At 42.8% G+C, this 25366-nt stretch overlaps 2 protein-coding genes across 2 annotated transcripts in view; both read left to right on the top strand.

Annotated features, from left to right (window-relative positions):
* The window catches only part of LOC142803353 (uncharacterized), a 28996-nt gene extending 24547 nt beyond the window's left edge, over positions 1-4449 (top strand). Inside the window, exon 2 of the mRNA XM_075888468.1 lies at positions 2904-4449. Coding sequence (XP_075744583.1) covers positions 2904-3121 — 218 coding nt within the window. The 3' untranslated portion in view covers positions 3122-4449. The remainder of the gene's footprint in view (positions 1-2903) is intronic.
* A 3023-nt stretch (positions 4450-7472) lies between these two features.
* Positions 7473-20831, top strand: LOC142803352 (neprilysin-1-like). The gene is made up of 3 exons (XM_075888467.1): positions 7473-7681; positions 12957-13085; positions 19820-20831. The coding sequence occupies exons 1-3, from the start codon at positions 7616-7618 to the stop codon at positions 20156-20158; spliced, it is 534 nt and encodes a 177-aa protein (XP_075744582.1). The 5' UTR covers positions 7473-7615; the 3' UTR covers positions 20159-20831.
* The last annotated feature ends 4535 nt before the right edge of the window (positions 20832-25366 follow it).

Here is a 25366-nt window from a genome sequence, read left to right as displayed (position 1 = left end):
TGTCGTTATAAACGTATTGTTATGTCGTATGTTTTGAGTGATGGATGGTTAAATGTCTGTGCTTTCAAGATTTCGTGACCTTTTTATTTCGTTTGTTCTGCGCAACAGCATTTAGATCGTATCAGACGTTTCAGTTGGTTCCCGTAAACCTATGCTACTTCTGTTGTAGACACTGAGCAGAAGTTTACCCACAATGTGCGGTATTAAGGACCTTCGCTTTCAAAACCAGCAACACTGCCGAACGGTCACAATGCTCCTGACTCTAGATGCAGTGCGAGATGACTCTAAATACGATATGTTTTCGGTGGTGGGTCGAGCAGTACCAATGCCATCGAATGAGAAAAAGACAAAATGACCTTCACCACTGTGTTGTCCCAGGCCCACGCAAAATGCATTGAGTGTTTTTTTTATTTTCCTTGGAGCTCAAATTATGAGCTTACTATTTACGGATCTAGGTATCGTTCGCTACATAATCACCAACTATTCTAAGTAACTAAGCAAACAAAAATGTAGCTCATCTTCGTGCTTCTGTATAATGTGCTTGGTTAGCTGTGAAAGACTCTAAACAGAAACATCGCCTCCATATCCACAATGTGAATGATGTTCCAGGAGCTTCCTCGGAGGTGCACGGGTTTTTCTAGGCGAGACGATTTCTGTAGGAAGGCTTGCTAACGAGCCAGTGCATGATGTGTACGTCGAAGGCACCATTGTCGGGCACGTTTCACGGCTGGCACTGCACAGTTTTGGCCACGTCGATCGGCACGTTAACCACCTGCCCCTTTACGTCACCTGGCCGGTTCCGTGAGCGAAATGCGTAACGCTCATGAATGGCAAACGTGGAGCTATCAGGCGTTCTTCAACGAGTTTAGGAGCAGACAGGTGATCTCGATTGGGAGGATATCATCCACGTCCGTAATAGTTCTTGTAGAAACTTTTAACGCGCTGCCCTGCCTATGAAGCTACGAGAACGAAGCGGATGTACTCGCTAAGAGGAGAGTGCGCAGGCTATGGAAAACCGATGCCTTGGGTGATGGTGCGCCATTCAATGAACATTGCTGAAACACTGGAGAGGTTACCAGGAGCGACGACCGGGGAAACGTACAAATACAACATTGATGCATGTGCTGGTGCCACTGGACATGTCTATCAAGCTCCTAAAAATAAGCGCGTGGTCTCCTCTTGCACTGTCGTGTAGCAAGCGGGTAGGTGTAAACCATTTCCTTTAGAGAAAAGTCGAACAAATTTTTTCAGAGAAAGTGCAGGTATATAGTGGCCAAAAATATTGAACAAGAATACCCTCTGGAAGCCAACATTGCGACAAGCAGTCACATTGTGTGAGAGTTATAACACGGGTGGTTTCGCAGCTGACATGATGGCAGTTATTTTGTATCATCGGTGAGACTAGCGCGAAATAGGCAAACTTATGTGTATTTTGGTTCTCCGTGAGAGGTTCATTAAAATATGGCACATGCACGCGTGAGCGTGAGCGCAGTGTAAGCACGTGGCATTATATATATATATATATATATATATATATATATATATATATATATATATATATATATATATATATATATATATATATAGGCAGATATGATGGTTGAGTGGCCGTAGCGTTGGAAGTAGTCAAGTAGATCCTCCGTGAGCGGTCACAACGTGGTTTATTTTGACGTTTCAGCCAAATTCTGGACTTCATCAGGATTAAAGGTACAGTTTGCTGGTGCTCAGCTTTATACAATCTCAAATCAGAGGGTAAGAGAAAAAAAGAGAGAAAAAAAAGAAAAAAAGGAAGAAGAGGAAAAGAAAAGAAAAAAAGAAAAGAAAGGAAAAAAGAAAAAATCATTGCGTATATAAGCTCGATTGCTCCGGCCGCCCCTTTCACTCTTCTTTCCCTTTCCCCCTCCCTATCTCTCCCATTTTTCTTTTACACCTTGAAGATGTCTGCGGTCTGTGTATCCTTCCTTTCACTTCAAATATGGCTGCCTGTGCACAATCGGGAGGCCCCTATGGCACGCGTTATCCAGAAGTGGGCAAGGATTGACATTGCACCCGCTTGTCAGCATTTGCCGCAATACGAGGCGCTGAGTAGTTAAAGGCTTATACTTTTTAAAAAAGCTATTTTCCCCCACACCGAACCGCCAGAGCCATGCGGCACCGTCTGGTCGGGAACAATACGTTAGTGAAAGGAAGGATACACAGACCGCAGACATCCTAAAGGTGAAAATGAGAAAACGAGAGAGAGGGGGAGAGGTAGGGGAAAAAAGAGTGACAGGGGGAGCCCGAGGGAGTCCACCTTATATTCTCATTGTTTTTTTTCTTTTTTCTTCTTTTTTTCTTTCTCTCTTTCTCTCTCCCTTTCTGATTTAGGTTTGTATAAAGCTGAGCACCAACAAACTCTACCTTCAATCCTGATGAAGGCCAGACTCTGGCTGAAACGTCGAAATAAACCACGTTGTGACTGCTCACAGAAGATCTACTTGACTATCTATCTATCGGTCTATCTATCTAACATATATATATATATATATATATATATATATATATATATATATATATATATAATGTCAAGGCTAATATTTGGGACGGCCATTATAATACATAAATACAGACCAGTATAATATAGTAAAGGCAGAACGCAAACAGCGTAAGCGTAACTGCTTTTTCTTATGTAATCTGCAGGCATTCTGAGGAATTCGGAACTAGCAGTTTCCAAGCAAAACAAAAAAAAAACTCTTTGAAAGATATTAAAGCCATTTGAAGGATTGGTGTAAGGCTATACTGAATACATTGTCCTGCCCATAAAATGTGTTTTATGTGAGGTGTGATTACACCAAAATTTCTACTTCATTATTGCACAAAGCTTTATGAAACACGGTGTCCCCGCATGTTTTTTTACCATGCAGTGGTTCCACTTCGCATGATTACCCAAACGAAGCGCATGACATCAAGAATCCGAACTGCATTCGAGGAGGCCTTGCAGTCATCAAGTTGGCTGACTCCAGAAATTCGAGCACTTGCAATCAACAAGTTGATCGACATAACTGTTCACATTGGGAGTCCTGGACAGCGATTAGATCCTGACTACGTCGAAGAATTGTACAGTCAGTATCCGCAAACATAACCGCCTAGAAATTAATATGCATTCGTGGGAGCATGATGTCAACATAGTGCACCAAGAGCTCGCATGTAGCTTGGTCAATATAGCATAAAACTTTTAAATGCATGCTGCGTTGGACAAAATCAGGTGAAATCACTTGTAATGGTGGTAACAGTAACAGAGGTGAAGATATTTCACCATTTCATTCGTTATTCAGAAGAAAGAGAGAGTGGTTGTGCTGGTCGTTGCGTCTCAACTCAACAAAATGTATTAGATCTCGTATCCCCGGTATAACATGTGTTGCAGTAAAAAAAACATGCTAGAGTACTTGGAATTCTTCATAATGTGAACACTACAAAAATGCAAATTCATATTAGAAATTGATATTTATTTAAATGTGTAGATGGGGAATCGACTGGGAAGGCCTAGGCAGTAAACCACGGATTGCTCAGCAGGCCGTTTATGTTCATGTTTTTGCACTTGCGAATGTATGCCATCTATTTGTTTGAATAATGGATTATACAAGCAAGAGACAGAGTTTTTTAAGAAGAATATGCTGACTTCTGCAACTTATTTGCCGTCTTGTTTGCTTAACGAAATCTTGTTTTTGTATCCCAAGGTAAAGTTGAAAGGACAACTAGCCCGTGAGTTGTACTGCATGTACTATAGATATGAATTTACTTGTGCGCTGCAGAAATTGTGGTCTGTTTATGCGTTTCATTTCAGTGAAATATCGGCACCACTGCATAAAGCTGAAGCCCGACATTGCTTTCACCACTGGAGCTATTGATAAGCTCTTCACTGTAGCTTGCAGCACATAGGTTCATAATCATTGCCTATGATTTCAAATATCTTAACTGTGCACAATGTTATTTCATGCAATATATACCACTATGTTTGCGGAGCAATATCCGTTTCGTGATTGTTGCTACAACAATAATGTATTGGTACTTCAGAGACCAACCTTAATGTTGACAGTTTTCAAAAGCGTGTTGTAAAACTTCATTGAAATGTGCGTTTAAAATTCTTATTCTAACAAAGTTTCTCCAATTCGATCTTGGAAGGGCCTTGTATGAACAATATAATTTGTCTTCTTTCGATAACGAAATCACTTTCTTTGTCTTGCCGAGCACCAGAACATTTAGGGTCTATGACAGCTTATAACAAGCCTGTTTGACTCGAAGCCAAGGGTGCCACATTGCCACCTAAAGTGCGTATGTGCCAATAAGATTAATAGCAGAAGCATGCAATGTGGAGTGGACAAAAGGATGAGAAAGTGGTTGTAAGGAGGCTTGCAAGAAAAAAAAGAGTGAAGGTAAAAACATTGAAGCCCTTGTATAGTGTAGCTTAGAACGAGCCAAACAGCTTCTTGCTTAGTACACCCGTGTGTATACTGTAGCACAGCACTACCATTGGTAAAAGAAAGTGAGGATAAGGCAGAATGCAAAATATAGGAGGGAGGGCAAATCAGGGTAAAACCTTGGGTAGTATACTTTAGCAAGGCAGTGAGAAAGTAATGTGTTCGTTATGAGTGTCGATTTATAGGCTACAACTAGGGAAAGGTGAGAAAGAAGAGAGAGAGCACACCAAGACACAAGCGTGCACATTCCATATAGTGTTGCAAAGAGTGGCGAATATATGGGATGGTGATGAGTAAAGTAATTATTAGGTAGAGATATAGAAGCATCCAAAATAGAAAGAAGGATGCATGAAGTATAGAAAAAGGAGGTGATGGCATGCTGTGGAAAGAAATTGGCCCCACATCAGCATGTAATCTGCAAATGTCGTCGAAACACGATAGTCTTGCGTGTGGAGAGATGGAACAAAACATTTATCTGATGTTCTGCGCAAGATAATCGGTGAATGGTATTCTGGAGGCGCTGCGTTCGAATGCCTCGAGCGTGCAGCGGAGGCGAACGAGTGCATGAAGTCACGTCACACGTGAGAAATGAGTGCCATCTTGCAGTTCCTTTGAAAAAACAAAGTGCATGGCCATGCGCACCCGTCTCAGAGGCGATAAGCTGTAGAACGCGAGGCGACGAGTAGGTGCCACCACCATCTCGTCTTAGGAAAGCGTTGGAAACACTTCCCGTTCCATGCAAGCGTTGTATGGTAAGCGCAGCGTGATAAGTGCTACGGTGCTTAAAATTGCTTATGTATGCGTTTTCTAGTAACAGATGCATATGCAGATTATTTGTGTATTGTTATGGTGCCCCAGACATGTGCAATAATTGCTTTTTAATTGACAATTGCACAAGCATGAACACTGAACCTTGAGCAACCTTTGTGGATGCTGCGGATGGGGTCGGCCGTTTCAAATACCCAATGCCGGTAAGAGTAGACAAACAGACAAAAGTACAGACAGACAGACAGACAGACAGACAGACAGACAGACAGACAGACAGACAGACAAAACTCCCAAGCATTTCCCCGAGGGTGAACATGGTTAAGTGCGAATGCACGGGGTGATGCTATGAGGGGTATTTATTAATTCCCACTATTATATTTATTAATCACACTATGGTGCCTTTATGGTGTAATGGTTCCTGGGAATCGCAATTTGATCACACGGGGGAGTTTACGTAACTCAGCGGAGGAGCGAGCGAAGGGGGAGGGGGACGCGCGCAGCGGCGTTAAAGATATAAGGCGCGTTACTGACACCGATGTCAGCATCGCGTCCGTGGCTTATTTGGTAGAGCGTCGCGCTGCGGCCCGCCAAGTCCTCTTTCTTTTAAAGATAGAGAGAAGACTGCGGACGCCGCCGACGGCGGTGGATGGTTTGGGGTCGCTTATAAAGTGTATTCACACTTAAAAAATTCTTGCGTCGAAGGTTCCCAAGAAAGATATTTAAAAGTTTATTTACGTCCATCGGCCGATTCTACGTCAGGACCGATAAGCTGAACTTCCCCGCCACGTTGTGGGCCCGTAGGACTGCCCATAGCTGTGCCCTTGAATTCGTACTGCGTAGCATAAAATCCCATTTGGTGATGTAATGTTTTGAACACGTAACTGAGCATATGTTCTAAACTAGAAAAGTCCATGCAAAGCGTGCATGTGTTTTGCGTCACAATTTCTGGATAAATTTTGTTCAAGGGTGCAGGAGCGAGATATGTTCCAACCTTCAGGATGAGCTTACTGTGTTATGACGGATACATTCGCCTCCTCAGGAAAAAAAAGTTCTCAGTAAGTTCATAGTACGTCGTTGGGCGATTTTTGTTGTCCAGAAGCTCATCGCCATGCCGTTCAGTAGCTACGTGATCAAGGACTCTTCGCGCGGCTGTGTGGGTTGTCTCGTTAAGATCGCACGCTCAAAGGAGGTCTTGTTTAAAAAGAACTCTGTGAGCCTTTGAGGGTTGAGCTTGGTAGTGCCGCTTTCTTGCCAGCTCTGCTGCTAACGCAAAGTAAGCGGTTGTGCAACTGGCTTTTTAAGTGCACTGTTATAGGAAATACATGTAGAGTCTCGTCGGGTTCTTACCGTTACTGTTATGCCCTGTATGAAGTCCAAAATGATGATATCCCCCTTCGCACCATATATTTTACTCACCGGTATAGCGTGCGAGTGGGGGCAACAAACGCTGCTGAAGTGAAAAGATCCACTCCACACGCTAGCCCGGCCATGGAATGCTCAAGCAGAGAGACAACGCAAGCTCGGGGAGGGTGGGGAGAAGGCTCGAGCAACAGCTGCAACTCTGATCTTATGGGCGCAGTCACCATCACTATCACTGGCCGGCAGTCTCCCACTATCTCGGTAGTCATCACCGTGCAGTTCTATGTTATATGCTCTCAACGGGAAGAGACTATGCGCAAAGTATCCCTTGATTGACCGTATTCTCTCATACATCTGTTTTGTACATATGCGCGATATCGAGTTCAAAAGTTTCAGCCACCACGCTCACCTGTATAACCTGACAATTTGTTGCAAATGCATTCATGCTTCACTCTTGTGGTGAAACTGACTTTTTTTCACTATATCCGAGCATGCACCTCCATCCATTTATGCTGCTATAATTGTTCTTTTTTGGAAAATTTAATTACCAATTCTATAAACAGCAGTAGTTCTTCACTGTATTTATGGGAATGCTTTTATCACTGCGTACAACTTATGGCTCTGTACTTTTTCCCGTGCGTTATCCACATACGCGCTGATAAAATCTTGGGGCCTGCTGTTGTTACGCACATCTTCACTACCAGGTGTGAATCATAGTCACCAATAGCTTTATAGTAAGTTTGCTTCTTATGTCTCCCTTTTCATCACCAACCAAGTGCTGAACGTTTAGTAGAACAGTACATACATCAAATAAAAGATTTTTGTATAACAATTTGTCATTGATTCATGGATTGCCTACCGCAGAGATTTTTCCGGACGTTCCGCTGGACCGACTGTTTCCCACTTGGATTAAGTATCTTTCTCTCAATACTCACCTTACTTGGAGTGACCAGAAGACAATCCTGTATGATGAAACCAACGTCAATGCTTATTTCTCGCCAACTGAAGTTGCTGTTTTTATACCAACAGCAATGTTGCATCGTCCATTCTTATATCTGTACGGACCAAACGCATTGAACTATGGTGGCCTTGGAACGGTGAGCACTTGCATTTCTGCTCCATCATTACACGGCATGATGGCTGAACATTATCGGAATTATTGCTATTCTTAAGATTGTGCAGAACCAATGTTGCAAGCTCTTGCCCTAAAAAAAGCAGTTAGGCGCCTACTTTTGGCTGTTTTTCTTCCTTACATTTACACCCTTCATTTCCTCACACTACTTCACAAGCAGTCAAGCCGTGCGGCATGAATGCGATAGTGCTGCTGAAGTGTGTTTCTGACAATCAATAAGGGACGCTGAAAACGGGATTGGTATATGTAGCGTTCCATGTCATGAAGAAAAAGAGAAATGAAGAACAGCACCAACACCTGCTGTCGGCATTAAGCGAAGCTATAGCTTTGGTGTAGAGATGGGTCGTTCAGTAGTGAGCCGGATTTTTCGAGTTGCTATTTTAAATGTACGAGCGATCCGCGACTGAGTAAAAGTGGATGACCGCTCTTCAAGAGAGACGGCTCACAGAACCCATCCTGGACAGATTAGAGTGTCATTACCAGTGTGTCGCGCACTCTGACTTCGTTTACCAGCCACAAGCTCAGCCAAATAAACAGTTTCATTTTGGACAACGCTTTTAGCCTTCGTCAGCATCACGAACACATGACACCTGGGAGAAGTAGGGGATTGATACCTAGTGCCTTCAATTAGGCTTATATATTCAAGCTATTGTATGGCATACGTGAAACTATTGCGTTTAAAGAAAACAGTTAAACTTTGAGATACCAATGTAAGTTGAGAAGGTTAATTATCGAGTGTCTCATGCCAGGGCAAATTATTGAAAGCACAGAGTACATTGAGAAATAACGCATTGTCTGAATTATTCTGCATTAGCGTAGTCTTCTTGCTTTATTTAGACAAAAAAATGGCAGATTTCACGTACCTGGGAATCTACATCATGCGAAGCTTGTGGAGGGAAGGTGACCGTGTTGCAATTTTTTAAACACTATGGTCTTTCTTGGGGACCTTCGACGCAAAAGTTTCGGTCCTTCTGTCTGTCTGTCTGTCTGTCTGTCTGTCTGTCTGTCTGTCTGTCTGTCTCTCTGTCTGTCTATACATTTGTGTGTTTGTCCACTCTTATTGGCACCGGGAACTTAAACGGCCGCCCCATCCGCAGTGCCCACCAGTGTTGCTCATGTATTAGCGCTCATACTTGCGCAATGGTCAATTGAAAAGCAATCATTGCGCATGCCTCGGGCACCATAACAACGCGTATATAATCTGCATGAGCATCGTTTACTAGAAAAGGTATACATAAGTATTTTTGAGGACCGTAGCGCTTATCTCGCTGCGCTGAGCATCCAACGCTTGCACGAAAAGGCGAGTGTTTCCAACGCTTTGCTAATACCAGATGGCAGTAGCACCTACCCGTCGCCTTGCGTTCTTAGCCTTATCTTCGCTGAGATGGGCGCGCACACCCGTCTCAGACCCACGCGCTTTGTTTTCCAAGAAAACTGCCAGATGGCGCTCATATCTCACTTGTAACGTTACTTGATGCGCTCGTTCGCCTCCGCTGCACACACAAGGCACTCTAACGCAGCGTCTTCAAAATACCATTCACCAGTTTTCTTGCGCAGAACATCAAATAAATGTTTTGTTCACTCTTTCTCAACGCAAGGCTATCGTGTGTCAACGAAATTTGCAGATTAACATTGAGATACGGGGCCAATTGTTTTATTTAGCAACATATCATTAAATGACACTACGTATACGTACAAATGTTGCACGCACAGACACTTGTTGAAGAATTTCAGATATATTTATAACCAGCTGTTTGCACTTGCTCAATGATGCCATCTGAAACATGAGCATCAGCAACATCAGACGCTGATATGAAGCGCTGATGCTCGAGAAAATGCTGACCGTTGACACTGCTACATAAATCAACTTCAGCGCATGACAAGTAACCCCAAATGACGTTAACGCGAAATCATGGCTGTAATAAAGCAGTACATATTTAATGTTTATAAAATTGGGTAGGCAGCACTGAAGCCACTACTGACGTTTCACGAACATTAGCGTCTATTCGAAAAGTAGCCCCGAGACCTGGCCTAGCCAAGTGGTAAAATGCTTCATTCCCACACAGAATGCTTAGGTTCGATTCCAGCTAGGACCCTGACATTGGCATCTGATGTCGGATATTTCTTAACGCTCGCGCGTTAAAATTGCCCATGTTTGTTCTCGTTGTTCCTTGGTAGATACTAAAATGTCAATCACCTGTGGCATATACCCGCATACCAGTGGCACATACTTGCCCGTGGGTATGGGCCACTGTCCGGCGGGAAGTACTTGACGGCGTGCAGGACGGGATTGTGACATTATTCATGTCTTGACCATCGTGTCATACTCGTCAAAGATCTTGCTTTCCCATGCTCATTTAGATTCACACCAAGTAAAGGGGGGGACCACGAGAGCACCCAAACTGAAGCGGCTAGATAGATAGATACGCTCAAAATCACCGAAGTTCACTTAGAAATGCTTCGCCTTTAAAAAGTTGAAGTATCTATTCGGCACACATCTCATAGGTACCTAAGTTAGTTATCGATTGTCGCTTTACAATTTCCAAATTTTAAAAAGTATGCAGCTATTCATTCCTATTTTGCAATACTTTAGGCCTGCAGTTTTTCAAATGCCCGAACTCTATAAACTTTCTTTGTGGTTAATAAATATGTCTACTTGCTGCCCATACAAAACTCTCTTAAAAACTTTTTTATGTGATGACATTCAGGTTTTTTTGAGTGTATGTGTTTTCGTGTTTTTTAGTCCATCACTGATATTGTCACTTTCTATCATTGTTTTGTTCTCTTTTCATCGCAGTAATCACTACTGTTGTACCGTCTCATTACCCTTTTTTGTTTTGTACATACTTTATTTCCTAAATAAGTATAGGTGTAAATGTTAATGTTTTCTTTCGGTATTGCTCCTGTGCTAAATGCTGGAGTCAGAGGCTACCATGAGGTTATTAAAGCCTTGAGCCTGTGTCTCTTCTTGGAATACCTGAACTGAAATCTGAGGTGAAATTGAAGGTCGAATGCCGACTGTGTCTCAAAATACAACCAAAATGGCGAAAAATTTTTCGTTTATTTTTTCACAACCTGTATCACCAGCCTAGTCAACATCTGGTATATATGTCAAGGGCATAATAACTCACCGCATTGATCATCAGCGCCAATTTAGCTGTTTGCGTGTTACACCTTGTGTTTCCAAGAATCACTCATATATCTCGTACTTCCCCTGGTTGAAACGTGCCTGCGTCTGATATTTCATCTATTTTTGACAATGAAAACATTCATAACGCATTAGTCAACATTGATAATTGCAAACATTGCTATAAACTGATGTGTCCTCTATGTTCATATGGTGTGTTGTAATAATGCTTTCAATACCCTCATGCGGATTTATATGTACCTGTAGCCTTGCTTCAATGCTGTGTTTTACATGCTTAGGTGAAACTGTATCATACGCAAATAAGACTTTTTTCATTTTAGTTAACCGAACTTCACTTTCTCGCTGTGCACAATTTCTACATACTTGGCTATAGCATTACATGGCTTGTGAACATTCCACTAAACGTGGTTATGTTATCTATGTCATTTCTCACTCCTTTTCAACTATCACTCGTGTGCACCGCCCCCTTTATAATGTCGAAGACCCCTTAGGATATGCTGTCAGTTATTTGCTGTCTATTCGTACTTTTTATTGTTATAAAATCCACAAACACATTTGTATTAACCTATTGTTCTTATTATAAATAAAACACACAGATTTGATGCAAAGGTGAAGCAATGAATGCATAGCAGCAAATTGGAAAGTCACGCGCAGATTGGCAAACAGATCTAAACGTGCCTCGCTTTCTTACGTATCAATGAGGCATGAAACGTACTCACAGGTACAAATGAACGCGAATAAGCGTCTCAGTTGTCACTTCGGTATGCCTGAAAAGCGCAGCCTTTTCGCCAAGGGAGGCTGTGCAACTATTGCAGTGACATTTGTGCACCCCGTAACTACAACATAGTCGTTCCCAGCCTAACGCCAGTTAAAACGTACTATCCTCGCCACCCGGAGATAAGGGCGCGTGAGGAATCGTACACTCACCTCCTTTCCGTGGGCCAAAGTACGCGTGAGAGATGAGAGCCACCGCGCGCTTGTTTCACCATCTTGCTGATAAGGCTGAAACACAATATTCCCCCCCCCCCCCTCCGAGATGCCCGCCAACAGCGGTAAGTGGTAGGTATAAATAGCGTGCCGTTTTTATGTTGAAGGAGGTACCCCTCTCGACGTGGAGGTCCCACGCTTGATTCCGCACACTTGAGTAATTTTCATGGATTTTTTCTGTCTTGTGTTTTAACACACACACACACACACACACACACACACACACACACACACACACACACACATATATATATATATATATATATATATATATATATATATATATATATATATATATATATAGACAGGCATGGTGGTTGAGTGGCCGTAGCGTAGCATATAGTCCAGTAGATCCTTCGTGAGCGGTCACAACGTGGTTTATTTCGACGTTTCGGGCTAGAGTCTGGCCTTCATCAGGATTAAAGGTACAGTTTGTTGGTGCTCAGCTTTATACAATCTAAAATCAGAGGGAAAGGAAAGAGAAAAAAGACAGAAAAAAGAAAAAGAAAAAAAGAAAAGAAAGAAAAAAAGAGAAAGAGAATATAAGGTTGACTCCCCTAGGGCGCCACCCTTCCACTCTTCCTTCCTCTTCCCTCTCCATCTCTCTCCCCTTTCTCCCCCTCACCTTTCTGATGTCAGCGGTCTGTGTATGCTTCCTTTCACTAACGCATTCTTCCCGACCAGACGGCGCCTCCTGGCACTGGCGGTTCGGTGTGGGGCAAAAAAATGCTTTTTTAGGAAGTTCTAAGCCTTTAACTACTCGGTCCCCGTCAACATTTCGTCGTAGAAAGAGGGGTGCCGCGTAATGCGGCAGAGGCTGGTAAGTGGGCGCAATGCAATATATATATATATATATATATATATATATATATCGACGCCGACACGGGCGGCAAAATTCAGCCGAGAGTGTCCGTATCATTGCAATCGCGAAAGTAAGGACCTAGCGGGCTGCATATCTCCAACGCCAATGCTTTCTAGCCAGTAGAAGCCGGCGTTTACGAAGTGCAGGCAAATCGCTGCTCAGCAGTTCGTATCGATCTAACAATATATAGGTGTAACTGCCAACATTTGTTTCTTTTCACTCAAAATTTTTTATCCATTGCAGACAATCGGTCACGAATTTATGCACGCATTTGACGTACGGAACACGATTCCTTCTTTCTGGCACACGGAGAGCATCAAACAGGAATACACTGATAGGGCGATCTGCTTGCGGAGGTCCCATAAATCAGTGGTGAGTGAAAAAATATTTGTAACAAGTGCTCAAAACGGTAGAACGCTTAATTTATATAAAGGAGCCATGCCACAGTCACCCAGAAGTTTTAAACTGTCCACTTTGTTTTTTATATTTATATTACTGAATGTATAGATAAATTCTGCTGATATATTTTCTTTTAGTTCAGTTGACATCATTTCTTCAAGTTCTCATGTAAATGGTGCCCAATATAGCAACATCAAATTATATTTTTATTTATTTTTATTTATTTACAATACTGCTACTCTCCTTCGAGAGCATGGCAGTTGGGCAATACAGTAATTTTTCACAAACACAAAAAATGATGCAGACGTAAATACATGCAAGAATAATAACAGGACATGAGGATCATATAACCATAGAGCAGTACAGAAGTTAAACGTTAATTATGTTATTAATACACAATGTATGCAATATTCACAAGATACAAAGCAAGTTATAGCCATCATGCAGAGCTGAAACCATGCCGAAAGGCGATAGAAATAAAATACATGATTGAAGAAAGGAACTTATATTAGCATTGGTATCGTGAGGGAAAACATAAATGGAACAGTTGTGACAGGAATAGCAAGCACTGAAAGCATACTTCAAAAATAGCTATACTACTGTGAAAGGAACATTGAAAAAGGTGTTGCTTTAACTAACGAACAGGAGATCTGGACCGGTGCGCCTGCATGCGTATAAACTGTTATCCGCGCCCAGTTTTTTCTATCTGTGCAATAAATTCTGATAGCGATTGGGAGTTTGTGATAGTGGCATCAAGTTGGTTTCATTCCGCTATCGCGCGCGGGAAGGATGGGTACTTAAACATGTCGTTCCTACATGCGTACTCTGACAACGTGCACGCATGTTTTTTGCGAGTTTGCCGAGCCTGTGAAAATGAAAGGTATTTGGATGAATCTATCTTGTAGTTATTTTTACTAGCTGGAAAAGGAATTTTAAGCGAGCGTGTTTCGCTCTTGTGGACAGCGTTTGTAAACCTGACTGAGTTAAAAGATGTGTTGGGGAATCTGTGCGTCTATATTTGTTGTAAATAAATCTTACAGCTTTACTTTGTATTGCTTCTAGTTTGGTATGAGCTCTTATATTACCATTTTATTCGTTCATTCATAGTGAGGGCCTCTCTTCAGACAGACTTGATGCTTTCGGTTAGTATGTTAGGGAAGATCGGTTAGCTGCGAACTGGTAATAATATCATATGATACGTGACGCCAGCAAGCAGCAGAGCATTCCATAGTCACTTTCATGGCAACTAGCGGCGGTGACTAACACTTCGAGGCTTACATTACCATATATGCGTAGCAAAGTGGGCAAAGGACGACCACCGCTGTAGCTGAGTAGCTAGAGCAACCGACGTGTTAAAAGAAGGTCATAGTCTGTGCCTTTGCCACCGGCAAGTTATCTTTTCACCAGCATTATTTCTTCGCATTTCCAATGAATCTTATATACTAAAAAAGTTTCTTATGTTTTCGTTTGGATCATTCGGTTACTTTTCATTCATTGATATTTTGTCTCACAAAGAGAAGAAATAAGCCCGTAAACTTCCCATCAGCCCTCTCATTTAAGCAGATGTGTACCATCTATATCCTCTAATTGTGTCGCCTATTTATTTTCCTCACAACAAACAAAGCGTGATGTTAATAAGGGCTTTTAGCTTTTTGCACTTCATTCCCCGTTCTACCCAAACATTCAACGTTACTGAAACGCAACGCACGTTTTCGGTTTTAGCCAAGGGTCAGTCAGTCAGCGCAATCGCGATGCCGCCGGTGCATGAAAGTTGTTTTAAAAGCAAATAAACATAGTTCTCAACTTTCAGCAAGATATAAATTCATGTTTTTAAAGAGTGTGAATTTATTTACTGTTTGACGCATGAGCATTTACTTTTTTATTTTTTGCAACCATCACTTGCCGCTGGACTACTTCAAAGCCGTGAAGGCAGCCCAAACGCGTTTCCAACGCCCTGCCCCGAGGCAACGCGTTCACCGCGTCAAATCAAACTGAAAAGATTTACTGAATAGGCGGAAGAGTGGCTGCTGTTGAATTATTGTTACATAAAATCGCTTACTATCGAAGATTCGCGAAGTCTCTCTGACAGAAGTAACAAAGAAGCACCTCGAGACGCTTCTTCTAATCTCAAATGTCGGTTCTAGATTGTGTCGTTCAACTTCACCCCACATGCACGGTTTCTCGAAGAAATTGGCTTTGACGACTTCTAGGAGGAGGGGCAGATCACTGGGTGGCTTGAAGTGCCGCCGGTGCTTGCATGTTTGCTGAAAAAGCACTGCGTATCCCGAACAGCACGGACTCGCGGCACAGCGGGTTGCCATTTCGGCCGTTTCTCCTCGCATCACGTGATCCTGCGCACGATGCGACAGTCCGCTCACACGCTCAGCGCCTGAACATAAAGTGCATGCGCAGTGGTGCAATCAGCGACTGGCTGAGCGGAGCGAGAGGTGATATACGGTCAGCTTAAAGTCTCTAAGAATTCAATTCATTAAACGGCACACTCTCACCTGATAAGGTTACTGGTGCACACCTAGTCATCGTAACATGTGGTTCACTTGTCGCACTTTGCCGCACAGAGCTGTTTATTCACGATTTAATTGACTTTGGCACTTTGTGTGACCCGAGGAGCTGCGGACGTAATGAGTCATTAGTACCATAGGGCGTACTGCTGTGCTAATTTCTCATTCGTCAGCTAGTTTAAATGAACCAGCTTCAGAATCTAGCTCGTAGATGACGCTGTACAGTTAACTCGTTACAAGAAGTGTTACTTGGTTGTTTAGACCAATCTTGGCATGTAAATAACCTACAAAACGGAAGTCCGTTCTTTAGTTTTTGTAATGAAATTGTCTCTTAGGGTAATTGCATCAACATAAGCGTGCTGATCGTCAAAACACACGCTGACGTCATCTGATCAGTGCGATTGAAAGAAACGAAATAAGTGAGAAACTTGTATGCAAGTAAACTTTCTTGCATGGCTTATTAATATCAGGATCTTCCTGTCCTAACGACTGTGTGTTTATGAGCCACTCTGTAGTTAAACGCTATGAAAATTCAAGACTGTAATCTTCATTAAAATTAACCTGAGAAAGTCCACGGTCCTCACTGCAACCGTAGCGGCTGGTATGGAAGCCCCGACTTTCGGTACAGTAGTGTTATGCCGCAAGCACAGTACCTTTTTGTAGGCTTTGTTGCACATGTCAAGCAATGATATTGATCAATAACTTTAGACTCTGTCTTAAAGAGGTACGCTAGAGTGAACTCTCAGAAAAGGCGAATTTGCCATTTTGACCCCAAAACATCCACTGCATACTGAGGAACAAACCTGTAGAAGCGCGATGTCGAGCGGTCGCCCCAAGCGTTCTCACTGCTGCGCTGAAGTGTGCCGTGCGCCCTCTCGCGTGAGGAGTGTACGCATGCAAAACTTTATTTTTCTCAAATTGCGCTTTTTATGAATTTTTCAACTTAACTGCACCTTTTGTTAAAATGTATTGAATCGATTTTGATGAAAGTTTGTATGCATAAACTACAACAGTTAAGAAACAGCCTTAAATTGAAGTGCATATTCAGTAAAAATCAAGACAATTATTTTATACAATACGCACCTTCTGTAGCCTTATGAATGAGTACATATATTATTTTTCACAAGAACTTCATAGAAAATGTAATATTGATTTAGTTTAGAGTTGACCTTCGGCTCTACATTAACATGGCTAAACACATCATTATTCCGAAAAGTTGCATGAAAAGGTACATTGACAGGTGAACATTTTTTAGAATTTGAGGGTGGGTCATAGCAGAGAAATGCAGCCTAGGTAGAACAATTGGGTGTTAATTGATACCTAGTGGTCTTTTATGTAAGCACATAATTTTAATGGGAATACTTGCAGCCGTTTCTAACATAATACGCTAAAACTGATGCATACCATTTACCAAAAATTATCTCCTGAATGTGGTGAAGGCCTTCCTTCAATTTGTTGGCTTTTTACTAGTACCACAATATCTTGACTTTTCATTTTGGCAGTATCACATGACAATATTTGAACAATTATTTTGTTCTTTAACATGCAACAGTGACGTGAGCTTGTCAGATCGAAGTTTTCTTTTTTTATTATTATTACACTCATCTATTTTTTTTCGCAGCTTCTTCTAAAGCAAGGTTACTGCAATTGTCACACAACACAGTTTTTCAGAGATTAATATTTGTTTACAAATTCATTGGAGCTGTAAGTTGAAGGAGTTGTAAGGAGTACTTCGGAGGAGTTGTAAGTTAGCTGGCTCCTTGTCCTATTGGCAGACTTCTGACTTCATGACCCCTCACTAACATTACAATGTTTTGTTGGCCCAGCCATGAAGCTTGTATAGCTGTAGCAGGCAGGGCAGCAGTTGCAACGCTGTACAGTGCGAGCTCGTCAAAAATGCTTGTTTTGTGCGCGAAAAAACGTGAATGTTCAAAAAGCGATGACCTTGACATACCAACAGCACACAGGTAAAATAATGCGGAATGGTGGCAGCCATGTTTACACTCACCTCTGAGACGATGCCCCAATGGGCGCGAAGCGTTTCGATAGTGTAGCACCTAGTTTCAGTAGCGAAGCATGTTTACCGCGCCGCGAAGAATGTTCAGTGCACCACAAACGGCAGCAATCACAACCAGAAAACGAAAACACATCCACAGCACACCACTACCAAATCGAGGATTAGCTTGCCGCGCCCACCACGCATACGACGAGAACTCCATATGCGCATTGGTACAGCTTGGGCGCGAAAACTTTTTTTTTTTTTGGGGGGGGGGGCAGCCTATCACTCAGGAATATTTTCAAATGCTAAGCATTTCTTTGCTTTCTGCAAGCAGTCTGAACACCTACCTACGTATCTATCTATCTATCTATCTATCTATCTATCTATCTATCTATCTATCTATCTATCTATCTATCTATCTATCTATCTATCTATCTATCTATCTATCTATCTAGTTAGCTAGCTAGCTAGCTAGCCAGTTGCCTACAACTGGGTATGCTCGTAATCACCCCGGTAACATGGTAAACCATAATTAGCATGAGAAGGTAAGATGGTTTGATGAATACGAGTTGCTAGCCATCACGCCATTGTTGTCACAAGCTTGTCACACACGCCGTCGAACACTTCCCATCAGACAGTGGCAGACACCCGCAGTCTGGTATGTGCCACTGATATGCGGGTATGTAAGACAGGTGATTGACACTTTATATCTACCCAGGAATGGCGTGAACGCACATGAGTAATATTAAGGTGTAAGCGTTACAAAAAGCCTATATTGGAAGCGTTTCCCCGGCGAATGCACAGAATAAATATCAGGATTCCTGCAGGAATCAAACTCAAGCATTCTGCGTTGCAACGAAGTATTTTACAACAGAGCCACGCTAGTCTCAAAACTACTTTTTAAATAGGCCTGAATGTTTTTGAAACGTCGAAAGCGGCTGGAGCACATACCGGTGCGTGCGTGTTTCACGTTGCCACGCGCGTTCCTTATTTATTTTGTTTTACTCCACAAAGCCTGTCCAAATTGCCCAGCTGAATCTAGACCTCAATTTTTGAGAAGGTTCTCGATTATTGTAGGTTGTTCCGTTAAAATCCCGCGCAAGACACGAGCACTTGAAATTTTTCCAGAGCTTGCGTTATGACCACTTATAGGGCTGGTATACTGGGTGGCACATGCATAAAATTACGATGCGCTACGCCGCTCGTTAACTGATCGAGGGTTAACGTTCAATTCGCCGCTATCAGTTCCAGTCTTTTCCTGCTTTCTGACTTTACGTTTTCCAGCAACAGGTTCAGCCGAAAAAAGAATTTCATCTGAACATAGAGTTTGCTCCCTTCTTTCACGTCCCGATTCCAAGACAATATCTGTAGCGCTGCATCGTAACGTTTCGCTCCAATAAAAAATTACAACAAAGTAAGTTTTGCTTCGCGTGCTTTGTATAACATTGATTCACAAGGTACGTGGGATGGGCCGCATTTTTAAGATGTGTAAATGGTATTGTTGTACTCCGGCTGTTGTTACCATTGTTATCTTGGCCATTCACACTAAAATAATTTATCAAGAGTAGATTTGTAAAATTATTTATCAACAGTTGACTTGTTAAGTGAACTATTTGCTTACGCGCAAGCTCACCATTCCTTCGAGGCTGCCATTGTGCCAAGAAGTTCGAAGGGAGTTAACGCGGCTCCGCATGGCCCAACAGTTTCTCGTTCTGTTTCCATCCGGTACCCTCGTTTTGCAAATATGCTCCCTACATGAACTAACCGTTCTTACGTGGATGAAATGCAGTAGCTGTTCCAATTGCACTGTGCCGAAGGAAAGAAGTGAACATTTTGATGTGACATTGTGAATGAGGGTCATAAGACGTACGCCCAAACGACATAGTGTTGCAAAGGTTCATAAAGCGCCGAGAGCAAGAGCCCATGAAAATTGTGTCTTGAATTCTAGTCCGTACGGTTGCAGGTACCATGTTTGAGCAAACAGCTGCGCTGAGGTACTCAAAAATCAATAACCTATTTTTCGACATTATATCCTGATGTACACAAAAAAAACGCATGAAATGAAACGCCAGAGTAACTTAGTGTGTCACTTCTCGGAGCAAACTGAAAGCCTCTTGCATTTTCTCTTCGTGCTCCGACCAAACTAAAACTACGTGAAATAAAATTTGCTGTGTTTCTGTTATTTGCAGCTCTCGTTAAGCCTTCAGGAAGAAATTTTGAACGACACGACAGATTCTGAGAACCTGGCTGACTTCGTGGGGGCCAAGGTCGCCTATGCAGCCTACTCTTCGTTGCCCCGAAACTTCAAGAGTGGAACAATTGCTGGCCTTAACGTGTCATCAGAGCAGCTCTTCTTTGTCAGCCGTTGTTTGAAATTCTGCGCCCAGCTTATCAGATCAACCGAGCGCTACGCCCCATACCGCTCAAGATGCATTGTGCCCCTAATGAACATGCCAGAGTTCTCCAGTGCATATGGCTGCCCAGCAGGAACACCAATGAATCCGCGGAACAAATGCAGATTTTGGTAGGACACATGGTGATGTGCTTTTTATTGAAACCCCACCGTGAGATATTTTTATGTGATTTCGTTTCTCTGGCGTATATAGAAAAAATATATTCCAATCATTTGAAAAAAAGACAACTGAACAGCTGTACTCTGGTTACACCTTTATATGCTCTTAGTTTGTTTATATATACGCCGCCTTACTAAAGCTATTTTGAGCTATGTTGTCGTATCTATTTATAGTGGAGAGAAATATTATTACTATCATTCAAGAAGCCGCATGTGACAAGGCGTTATAATTAACAAGCGTCATTTGTTCGGCTCCTTCGCAACAATAACATGGTTGATCTGAACGTTATTTTTGTGAAATAGAGAAAAAAAACACTTCTTTGCCCCTGCATTAGTGTTGGTTCTCGCTTGCGGCAATTGAAGAATGATGTTTGCCGCTATAGATGCCACCTGACAAACATTGTGGCCAGGTGGAGATTTTCTTTTTTGAGCTCTTTTCGCTTAACAAGGTTGCGAATGAATGACTGAGATATATCTGATACGTCTTTCGTTTCAATATTAACATCAGGAACAAGTGCGTTTTTCCGCTAAGAGGGAGATACTGCTGAATAATTGGGGCAGCAGAGACGTAAAATATATTTTTGTTCCTGCCAGTATTCTGGCTATATGTCGACGTACCACAGGAGCAATCGAACGACAGAGTAATAAATATCGCCATCTGTGGCCTTCACTATCTTTCGTTATTTTTAATTTGAGACCATCATTGTTCTAAAGGTGTTCAGGTGAGAATGGACATCATTTTACTTAAAAGATAGCGTCCTTCTAAAGCAGAACTTCTCTCCGTCTCGGGCCAACTACCTTATTGTTGTACCATTCTCACTGTGACAACAAATTCAACAGGCCTTGCATGATTCCTCGCTGGCTGGCCAACTAGGTTTTCTCGCTCACTCTTGACGGTACAAGAAAACTAGCACTGCCTACGCATTGTTGCCGACGTCGCTTGTTACGTGGGGACACGCCAGTGCTATCAGTGACATAAGACACCACCGGAGCCGCCTGCTGGAGTTCAACGATAAATGAAACCACCTTGCTGATCGTTTCAGCAGATAGGTACGGATTTGCTGGGACCATTCTTACTGTCGGAAAGAAGTGCACCGTCCTAGCTACCCACTATTTTAACCGCTATGCCAAAGCAAGGGCACTGCTCAAAGATAGCACCACTGAAGTAGTCAAGTTCTTAGTAGAGGATATCATCTTCTCATGATACCCCAGAGACGCACTTCACTGACCAAGGTACGGCATTCATTGCGGCGCTAACTCGCGCCATCTTCACGCAGAGCCCGAAAATCAGCAGTGAGACCACCGCCTACCATCCACAGACCACTGGCCTCACCAATCATTTACAGATGCCCATAGCTGACATACTGGCCATGTACGTTGACATCTAGCATAATATGTGGCGTGCCATTTTACCATACGTGACATTCCCGTAAAACATTGTCGTAGGAGAAAAAACACAGATGATGCCATACACGTTGGTATACGAATATATTGCGGCAACGATGTTCGGCGCCATGTTGCCAAACGTCCTCGACGAGAAAACCTTGATGTCGCCGCCTACATACAGCGCGTCCAAGAAGCTTGATAACTCACCAACCTGCGCATCCAGTGTGAGCCAAAGACGCACAGCCATTGTTGCTACAACCTCTACTGTCGCCATTCAGAATACCAGCCCAGTGACAATCCTTGGGTTTGGATGCTTATTCGTCGACGTGGACAGTGTGACAGACTACTTTCGCGATAACATGTGTAATATAAAATGCTTCGGCGTCTAAGCGCTCTAGACTACGATGTTGTCGTGATGGCATTATGAAAGCTCAGTGGTGCCACATGCCGTTGAATGTTCCAGTCGTGCGTTGTTGGGCACCTCAAGACACCCCGAAGACTGTAGTTTTTACATTATTGTTGTAATTTTTTGTTTGTACCTTTTACTTATTGTACCCTCATCTTCTGTTCCAGCATCGGGACGATGTCTGTTTAAGAGGCGAGTAACACAACACTCTTCTTTGTAGTTTTTGTTTTCGCCTCATTATACGTGTAAGTTATGTGTTGCGCTAACTGCACCTTATGACTAAGGACCAGAGAAGATTAGAATTTCTTACGTAATTTATTCGGACGCTATCAATAATGCTCGTATGTTGCACGGCACGTGTATAAATTCCAATACGCTTCGCCACTTGTGTTTTTTGACAACCAACGCTCTCTGCGCCGATACCAAGGCGTAGCGTGAATTGATTTCCACAATTTCAGTTTCCGTTTCGCAGCCACAAGTTCAGCCAAATAAACAGTGTCACCTTGAAGACACCGTCTGCTTCATTTGTCAAAGATGTTGAGGAACCAACCAACCAACCAAATCGTCAAAGTCAAGACAACGTGACAATATGAACTATAAAAATGGTTTATATTACGAGCATGTGCCACGAAAATTGGGAAAATGAACAAAAAACTGTAGAAGTTCATTGGACACAATAGAAAGAAGTACGCCGACTGGTTGGCGGGGGTAAAACCATTTATTAAAAACCAAAAAAACCAAAATTGTGTAATCACCACTTCATAACAGGACGGCACCCACAACCTGTAAGGGGGGTTTTCCTAGTACAGAACCCCATCGGCGTCGGTTGCTGCCTTGGCTCACAGAACCAATGTCTTTTATGCGTAGGTTATAACAGCCAGGCAGCGTCGCCTCCCACTTCTCCCGGTTAAGGTTGAGAATACGAGTACAAGCAGGGTTGCAGGGGCAGATCCACACCGTGTGGTCAGCGAAGATGTCCACAACAGCAGGTAATAAATAAAAAATAAAGTATGAGCACCTTGCTTTCTTCCGCACAGAATGCAGTAGTCTCGCCTGTGCTCTGCGGCATTTGCACATTCACATTGAGCATGTTTTTTTTCTGCCGCTGAAGAAGCCATGCGACGTAAGCGTCCGCGAGACCGAGCGAGAGCTGTACCAGGCGCCCTGCGTCAGCGAAACTAAGCCATAACTCTCACAAGCGAGAGCTGACGCTGCAGAAACTGGCTAGTGCTCAGCAATGGCAATTGTGCGATTAGAGCACAGGTGGTGAATCAGCCAATATACGCGTAGACAACTGTACATTGCCTTTCCAGAAACACTCCTGGTGACGTTTGATTCACGTGCATCTTAATTGAAGGCTTCCGTTTAAGCCTGTGTGTAAAAACACTATCGTGAATGTAACGTAAAACTACACTATTACCTGAAAGCTGAATAAGTAGTGTTCAATGAAGAGCAGTGAGGAAGCATATCACAAATACTTTCGAGGCCGCTGTGGTAGCTCAGTGGGTAGAGCATCGAACGCGTTATTCGATCACAAATACTTTCGAAATATACGAATAAGGACATAATTTCATGAGTATCCTCAAAGCGGAGATGGTAGATTTAGATTTTAATAGCCTTCACTATGGATGATAATTTTAAGACAAGGGATGTCCAGATATATTGGAGTGAATAGGGCACGTTGCAGCGTATTATCACAACGTAGAAGAAACATCCAGATTCGAAGAAGGCTTGAAACCATTCATCTGTCATGCTGGTCATATGCATCTGAATTAATACATTAGGAGCTTGTTGGGAAAAGTGTAGCAAATTGTTGTTTCAGTCATGCATCATTGAAGTAGTTAATATTTGAGTCAGTGTGTACCAGCCATCACGAACTTTCTATAGTGGCACAGCATACTGTTAAACAGCAGGGCACCTCTTTCCTAATAATAATTTTTAGCGTCGGATGTTCTAGAACCATGATATCAATACGAGAGATGCCTTAGTAAATGGCCAGGGAAATTTCGCCATGTGGGGTTTTTAAACGACCTCTAGATTGGTGCACACAGCTTTAAAGAATTTTTGCATTCGTTGAGTATGGGCCCGCACGCGGCGTTGTGTGATCGGGAACCTGCTCGGTAGTAGTCGAGCACTATAAGCACCAGGCACCGTGGCGAGTAACTTAAGTTTCTTCGAACTTATGTGTGCCTCTTAATCTGGATTCATTGTTGCTTTTACAAGAACTACAACTAATACACTTCTAAGAACTTGTTACGTGAAATCGAACTGTTCTTGTCAACCTAAAGGCGTCGCCTCGGCCATTAGCTCCGTTGACGCAGAATTGGGGGTTATGATTGCACATTTCACGGTCAAAATAAGCAACGAAACAGCAATCACTTGTTGCAATGGTCCACATTACTTATGAGGCGTTACAAGGTGGCACAGATTGTGCTCGTAAAAAGGAAACATGTCCTGCACTGAGCTGTGTTGAACTAAAACTCACTAGCTCGGCTTGCAATGGCATTATGGTAATAGTAAAAGCTCGCGCTACTCAACAGATCATTATTTTACTCTTAATTATTAAAGTGTTAATTTACTGTGCCAATTGATAGCTCAGCTACATTCCGTGGAGGGTCGGTTGGTTCCTCAATAATGTTACGAGAAGGACAGACACAGCAGGCGAAGACTTGAGGGAATATATGTACCTACAACTGGTTAGTTGAGCTGAGCCACCAATACGAAGAGCTCCTGCCAGTCTATATACCGATGACCTTTTCTTCATTCTGTTGGTCGCAATGCCACTGGTACGTAGCATGACCCGCGGTGGCGGAAGCACCATTCTGAAGCTTTATAGATCATTCTCAGAAGCAGAGCTGTAGATCTCAAGCCGTGACACGTCAACGTCGCTCGATAGAGAACTGATGACAATGAATAGATGAGGCCAACCTGAGAAGTAACAGGCATCACCTGCTGAAATACGCAGTAAGGTCCCGTGTAACGACATAAAATTCTTCAGACAAGCCTAATCGAAGATGAGGCGACCGGAGTAACACAAGTGTACCTGGAGCGAAATTTGCATTGCGATGCGAGTCATGGTAACGACGTCGTTGCTTACTCTGAGACGCCCTCAGACAAGCACGAGGGAGCTCACCGGCATGGTTGGCTCGTGCAATAGCATCACGAGCATACGTTTTGATGAACGAGGTGCTTTAAATGAGGGTGTCTAAGAGTAAAGTCGGCTCTCTTCCATACAATAGGTAGAAAGGTGACAAGTCTGCTGTGTCGCCGGAACGAGTTGGACTCGAACGTCACGTGGGTAGGGCGAGATCTCACTCTCGATGGTCCGGTGATACATGGATTGCATGCATATCTCTAAGAGATCTAATAAAG

The sequence above is a fragment of the Rhipicephalus microplus genome, chromosome 3 (genome assembly GCF_043290135.1).
Source record: "Rhipicephalus microplus isolate Deutch F79 chromosome 3, USDA_Rmic, whole genome shotgun sequence".
NCBI classification, from domain to species: Eukaryota; Metazoa; Arthropoda; class Arachnida; order Ixodida; family Ixodidae; genus Rhipicephalus; species Rhipicephalus microplus.
This window is presented reverse-complemented; position numbering and strand designations above follow the sequence as displayed.

Coding starts and splice junctions, on each gene's coding strand:
- LOC142803352 (XM_075888467.1), top strand. CDS start 7,616: ATGTTGCATCGTCCATTCTTATATCTGTACGGACCAAACGCATTGAAC. Junction 7,682..12,956: donor ACTATGGTGGCCTTGGAACG/GTGAGCACTTGC, acceptor TATCCATTGCAG/ACAATCGGTCACGAATTTAT. Junction 13,086..19,819: donor GGAGGTCCCATAAATCAGTG/GTGAGTGAAAAA, acceptor TGTTATTTGCAG/CTCTCGTTAAGCCTTCAGGA.